The 7,500-nt window shown below is 42.7% G+C and overlaps 1 protein-coding gene across 1 annotated transcript in view; it reads left to right on the plus strand.

Moving 5' to 3' along the window:
* LOC115215640 (leucine-rich repeat-containing protein 7-like) overlaps positions 1 to 7,500 on the plus strand; it is a 157,495-nt gene that overhangs the window by 85,614 nt on the left and 64,381 nt on the right. The window contains exon 3 of the mRNA XM_029784890.2: positions 1,205 to 1,383. Within this exon, the coding sequence (XP_029640750.1) occupies positions 1,213 to 1,383 (171 nt within the window). The 5' untranslated portion in view covers positions 1,205 to 1,212. The remainder of the gene's footprint in view (positions 1 to 1,204; positions 1,384 to 7,500) is intronic.

Raw genomic sequence — 7,500 nt, forward strand, 5'->3', positions numbered from 1 at the left:
CCCCTTGCATAAAGCCACCTTCCTCTCTACTGCAACCACCCTATATCAAAGGGATCATAGTCTTGTTAGTTACATGGTAACATCACCAGTTCTGGTTCCACAAGTAAAAGAGCACATAGTACACCCTGCAAAGTGGTTGGCATTAGGAAGGACGTCCAGCCATAGAAACCATGCTAAAGCAGGCATGGGTGCACCAAGCATTCCTTGGACCCATTGAATCCTATCAAATTGTTCTGCCAGCATGGAGCATTGACATTAGATGACGATGATGAGGAGGATGATATCCTGCTGGAACTGAGTCACAGGTGAGCCCTGTGTAACATGTGTGAGTGTGATGCCACCATCTTGGTGTTGTACATGTTGGAAATTGAGGAAAATGGTCAGCACCATTCTGGGGAAGTCCCAGAAAGTAATGAAACTATACCATTAACTAGGACAAGTTGATGGGACTGGTGGAATTGCCACTCAACCCCTAGAGTGTTGGGAAATTACCCTCCGATATTTTTCTGATTTTTTTACATTCTGAATTCAACTTATGTTTACTTTTCATCGTTTCAGGTTCAATAAAATAAAGGACCAGTCAAGTACTGGGGCCATTGGTACCTTCTAACCTCTCCTCTAAAAATTGCTGGCCTTGTGTCTAAATTAGAAAGACTTATTATTGTTACTTGTATGAGTCAGGACGGCCAACTTAAACGATTTGGTCAAGTTGCTCAATTTTCTGAGTTGGACCCTGTGTATTGTGTCCTCTTCTCTGAGGACCTGATTGGAATGGCAGCTTGTGTTGGTCAGCCATATGGTCACAATAGATGAGGAAGTATTTCATAGAGATGGGAGCTGATTGGGGCATTCCTTAGTGGGCTACCTGGATGACCCAAGCTGATACTGACAAATGGTGGATGCAACAAAGTGCTGCAACAGTGCAAGGCCCCATATCTGACCTCGTTATCATTATGGTAAGGCTTGTGTATGGCAGAGTTGGTAGAGTGCTGGAGAAAATATCTTGCAATATTTAGTTACACCCCTTCGCATTCTGATTTCTAATCTTAGAGTTTGGATTTTCATTCTCCCGGGGCTTCAGTTAGAATAAGTACTGCACACATACTTGAATGAGTATACATTTGAAAATGTCTGGCCTTGTGCCAAGTCTAAGAAATATTCTTAAAGAAATTGAATTAATTTGTATTTTTGTTGTTGTTTGCAGGAAGTGTCATGGCTGGATTTGTTAAAAAGTGCCCCTGCCTCCGACCTCCGACTGAGGAGATCTATGTATTGGATTACAGACACAGCAACTTATCAGACTTGCCCAATGAAGTGTTCAACCTCGAACGCACTCTACAAGAACTCTACGCCGACAACAACCAGATCCGGGAGTTAACACGCGTAAGTGAAACTGCTAAAATCTTCATGCTTTATACTTGTATGCACACATATGCATGCATGCATGCACATATGCACAAATACATGCATGCACATACACACAGGCACATGCATATACACATACATACCTGCATTTCTAATCACATATATTCACATATATACACATGTTTACATGCACACTCATGTGTGTATGTCCATGAACAAGCACAACGAGCACCTGTGCAAACATACATGGCTGCACATGCATGCATGAACACACCTGTTCATGTATGAACACACATTCATGTATGTTTGCATGCATGAATACTTTCATCTGTTTGTTATTTTTACATTTGTTTTTCCATGATGGAGATTTATCAAAACCGTATTTTTTAATGGCCAGATGCCCTTCCTGTGGTCAATCCAAGTTGCTGTAATTGATGAGACAGTCTTGGTTGTACTACTTGTAGGATTGTTGTCCTTATTTAACCCCAGAGAATTGTCCCAACAGCACAGATCTTTGACCAAAGTCATTCTGTGTGTGTATGCAGGTGTGTCATAACTATCATCATTTTATGTCAAATGATTTATGCTTGCTTAGAGCAGGTTTTCTCTGGCCAGATGCCCTTCATATTGCCAGCCCTCACCTATTTCCATGCAAGGTAATGTTTTCCCATGACCTGACATGTTTTTACATAACAGTGGAAATGAAGGCCACTACTTGACTGATTGTGACACTCATTTCCAAGTACAATAAGGAAACACACACACACACACACTATATATATATATATATATATATATATATATATATATATATATATTTTCTCTCCTTGTTTTTTTTTTTGTGTCCCTTTCTGTAGAAGAGCGTAGGCTCGAAACGTAAAAGACTTTTTCTATTCCTGAGCATTATACTAATACATCTGTTTGTTTTGTACACCACCTGTCTTCATCTTTTGTTTTTTCGTAAACTCTCCCTATATATATATATATATATATATATATATATATATATATATATATATATATATATGCATATATATGACAGGCTTCTATCAGTTTCCTCCATCTACCACATCCACTTGCAAGGTTTAGTCAGACTGAGCCTAAGGTAGAAAACACTCAGCCAACGTGCTACATAGTTGGACTTGTATATATATATATATATATATATATATATATATATATATATATATATATATATGTGTGTGTGTATGTATGTTGTTGTTGTTGTTGTCAGTGTCAGCCTTTGACTTATCTATATGCAAAAGGGATTTTCAACCTAGTATTTACAAGCTATTATTTATAGCTTTCTTTGTGAGCTTCAACATATTCCAAAAAAGAACTTATATATAATATATGAACACACACACACACACACACACACACTCCACCGATTTCAGAGGCATCCTCTCCCCACTACCACCACCACCACCACCACCACCACCACCACTACCACCCTCTCCACTACCACCACCCTCTCCACCACCACCACCACCTCCACCACCGTCCCCTTCAACTAGTTAATCATTTCATTTCTTGACAAGGACTACCAATACATTGAGGTCGCTTCAGAGGGTGTCTTGGAGATGTGAGGTTGAGAAAGGGGTGAAAGCAATACTAAATACCACCCCACCCCACTCCCCAACTGTCCCCTCTTCCTTTTCATGTGTTGGGTATTTATGTGTTTGGACGTTTTTTTTGTTTTTTTGATTTTTGTTTGCTGGTATCTATGTATTTATTTATTTGTGTGTGTGTGTGTGTGTGTGTTGCTGTCAGTATCTGTATGTGTGAAGGTGTGTTTTGTTGGAGTGATAGTGAGAGGCGTACTGTTTGTGTTAGGTGTTTGCATGTATATATATATATGTATGCTGGTTTGTTGCCAGTAGCTGTCTACTGTAGGGGGTGTGGTGAGAGGATAGTACTATTATTTGTGTGTGTGTGTGTGTGTGTGTGTGGATGGTGTACCCCCTTCCTTCCTGAAGGTGAGTGATTAATTGAATGTAGAAAATTCTCTGAAGTGTAACCACACCTGATGTCTCTCTCTCTCTCTCTCTCTCTCTCTCTCTCTGACAGCCAGACACACACACACACACACACACACACGCACGTACTCGTTCACCCCCTCCCTCCTCTTGCATAGTTACACACACACACATGCATATCCACACTCATACACACACACTTTCTCACACCCATACTTTTCCTCTCTCTCTCTCTCTCACACACACACACACACACACATCCACTCACATTCTCCCCCACACTCTCACCCACTCCTCTCTCACCCATTCACTCTCTCACACATGCACACACTCACACATACACTCATACTTGCATATGCACTTTGTCCCCCTCCCTCTCATATACTTTCTCTTCCACATACTCACATACATTCACACATACTCTCTCCCCCCCTCTCATACACTCACCCCCCACACCTGCTCTCTCTCTCTCACACACTCTTTTTCAAACATAGTCTTGCACGCACACATGCACACACATGCATGCACACACACATCCATTCACATTCTCTCATACTCATATTCACTCTCTCCCCCTCTTTTACACCCTCACACACCCACTCATTCATACTTTGTTTTTCACACAGTCACACACACACACACTTTCTCTCTCTCTTCCTCTTCTCACACTCTCTCCTCTCTCATACCTTCACACACACACATACACATACTTCCTCCTCTCTCACTCATTCTCACTCTTGTGCACACCTACCCCCCACAGAAGCAGATGGCCATCCCACTTTGTTGGTTTAGAAAGGGGGTGACAGAAATAAGGGTCCTCTGGGTGGATGCTGACATCCAGGTAACTCAGAAGACGGTGCATAGTTTTATGATGAGTGCGTTCAGGGAAGTGATTGCTGTTGTTGTTGTCAAGGCGTTCGTTCCAACTGTGACCATCTTCTCTTATTTTCTATGTTCAGGAATTCAGGACCTTATTTTCCAGTGTATACAGAGACCTGTATGAAATGGTAAAGGTGTGATGTGAATCAGATTTAGCTGTTATTTCTAGCAGGATGAACTACTATATAAAGGCTCTCGTTGACACAGGGAAGTGTGTGTGTGTGTGTGTGGATGGTGTACCCCCTTCCTTCCTGAAGGTGAGTGATTAATTGAATGTAGAAAATTCTCTGAAGTGTAACCACACCTGATGTCTCTCTCTCTCTCTCTCTCTCTCTCTCTCTCTGACAGCCAGACACACACACACACACACACACACACACGCACGTACTCGTTCACCCCCTCCCTCCTCTTGCATAGTTACACACACACACATGCATATCCACACTCATACACACACACTTTCTCACACCCATACTTTTCCTCTCTCTCTCTCTCTCACACACACACACACACACACATCCACTCACATTCTCCCCCACACTCTCACCCACTCCTCTCTCACCCATTCACTCTCTCACACATGCACACACTCACACATACACTCATACTTGCATATGCACTTTGTCCCCCTCCCTCTCATATACTTTCTCTTCCACATACTCACATACATTCACACATACTCTCTCCCCCCCTCTCATACACTCACCCCCCACACCTGCTCTCTCTCTCTCTCACACACTCTTTTTCAAACATAGTCTTGCACGCACACATGCACACACATGCATGCACACACACATCCATTCACATTCTCTCATACTCATATTCACTCTCTCCCCCTCTTTTACACCCTCACACACCCACTCATTCATACTTTGTTTTTCACACACAGTCACACACACACACACACACACACACACTTTCTCTCTCTCTTCCTCTTCTCACACTCTCTCCTCTCTCATACCTTCACACACACATACTCTTTCACACACACACATACACATACTTCCTCCTCTCTCACTCATTCTCACTCTTGTGCACACCTACCCCCCACAGAAGCAGATGGCCATCCCACTTTGTTGGTTTAGAAAGGGGGTGACAGAAATAAGGGTCCTCTGGGTGGATGCTGACATCCAGGTAACTCAGAAGACGGTGCATAGTTTTATGATGAGTGCGTTCAGGGAAGTGATTGCTGTTGTTGTTGTCAAGGCGTTCGTTCCAACTGTGACCATCTTCTCTTATTTTCTATGTTCAGGGAATTCAGGACCTTATTTTCCAGTGTATACAGAGACCTGTATGAAATGGTAAAGGTGTGATGTGAATCAGATTTAGCTGTTATTTCTAGCAGGATGAACTACTATATAAAGGCTCTCGTTGACACAGGGAAGTGTGTGTGTGTGTGTGTGTGTGGGTGGGTGGGTGGTTGGGTGTGTATGGGTGTGTGTGTGTATGGGGTGGGGTGGGGGGGGGGTGTATGTGTGTGTCTGTGTGGGTGTGGTTTGGTATTTGAAACCCTGAGAAAATTTAATTATAGCAGTGTTGTAAGGTGGGGAGGTGTAGATATCAAATTTTATTTACTTAATTTCTTCCCATAATCCCGTCTGAGTTTTGGGTTTTGTTTACTTCTTCTTTAGTTCCATAGCAACAGAAGACATCTCATAACCCCCCCCACCCAACCTGGCCCAACCACATCTTAACAAAACACACGCACACACACACACAAATGTGCACTCAGTCGTTCACCCCAACAAGGCCTCTACTTGGTTGCTTAACTTACCTCAACTCACACTTTTTTGTTTTGTGAAAAAGAACAACCGATTGAATAATGCAGAGATAGATACTCTTGAAATGACAGGATGGTCATGGATGGGAGTGTTTTTGATCAAAGTGCTACTGGTCCACTGATCCTGATGGACTGCTGGCAGCCATCTCTTGTGTGTGTGTGTGTTAATTCCACTATCTGTGCTTGTTCCTCCATTGTTGACCTGTTTGGTGTTGTCTGCCAAAAAATGTCTATCAATCTCACAGCCACTCCCAGTCCAATATTCCTTTAGACTCAATTTGGCTGATAAAAATGTGGATCCGTTTGTCTTCTGCTGACAACCAATCAAATGGCTGAGATGTGTTAGACCAGATAGGTCAGTCGCAGGAGAACAGCTATGTTCATAGTGACCACGGCTAATGCCAGTGCCCCCTGACTGGCTCATGTGCTGGTGCCACATAAAAAGCACCATCCGAACGTGATCGATGCCAGTCCCACCTGACTGGCTCCCATGCCGGTGGCATGTAAAAAGCACCCTCTCCACTCTTGGAGTCTTTGGCATTAGGAAGGGCATCCAGCTGTAGAAACACTGCCAGATCAGATTGGAGCCTGGTGCAGCCATCTGGTTTGCCAGACTTCAGTCATATCGTCCAACCCATGCTAGTATGGAAAGTGGACATTAAACGATGATGGTGAGGATGATGATGATGATGATGTCTTGCACACAAAGCTAGCAGTTTTTTCTTTTTTTTAGAGGGAAACAGGGCTTAGTTGATTGCATTAACCCTAGTGATTGTCTTTATTTCATCAACCCTGGAGAGATTAAAGGCAAACTTGACCTTGGCAGTGACTGGAACTAGAATGGAAAGAGCTGCAAGAAATGCTTCTAAGCATTTTGTCTGTTGTGCTATAATGCATCCACCAGTTGACCCCCTTCTGGAAAATAGTAATTTCATCCGTCTGAGGTTAACTTTCCTTTTCTTCATTTTAGTGCTGATTAAATAAGTACCAGTCAAGTACTGGGGGTTGATGTAATTGAGTCCCTTTTCCCTTCAAAAACTGTTGGCCCTATGCCAAAGTTTCAGACCATTATTATCAATCAATTGCTTAATCATTTAGCCAGTTAACTCATTGATTGTTTGGTCAATCAGTCAATCAGATAAGTTTGTCAGAGTCCTTTTGTTGCCATTCATGACCTCATCAATGTCGAGCCAAGTGAGATCATAGTTGTGGCCAATGCCAGTGATACGTAAATGGCACCCATGCTGGTGGCACATAAAAATAAATTCGCTACTCTCTTGGAGTGGTTGGCATTAGGAAGGACATCCAGGTGTAGAAACCATGCCAAATCAGATTGCAGCTCCCCAGCTTACCAGTTTTGTGTCAAACTGTCCAACCCATGCCAGCATGGAAAGCAGATGTTAAATGATGATGATGATGATTTGATGCAAATTCAGAGCAGAGAGAGCATGTTATTGATGGGGTCAGGAATGGCAATGAAATGACTTCCACAAACCT

This window comes from Octopus sinensis, linkage group LG9, assembly GCF_006345805.1.
Source record: "Octopus sinensis linkage group LG9, ASM634580v1, whole genome shotgun sequence".
Classification (NCBI taxonomy): domain Eukaryota; kingdom Metazoa; phylum Mollusca; class Cephalopoda; order Octopoda; family Octopodidae; genus Octopus; species Octopus sinensis.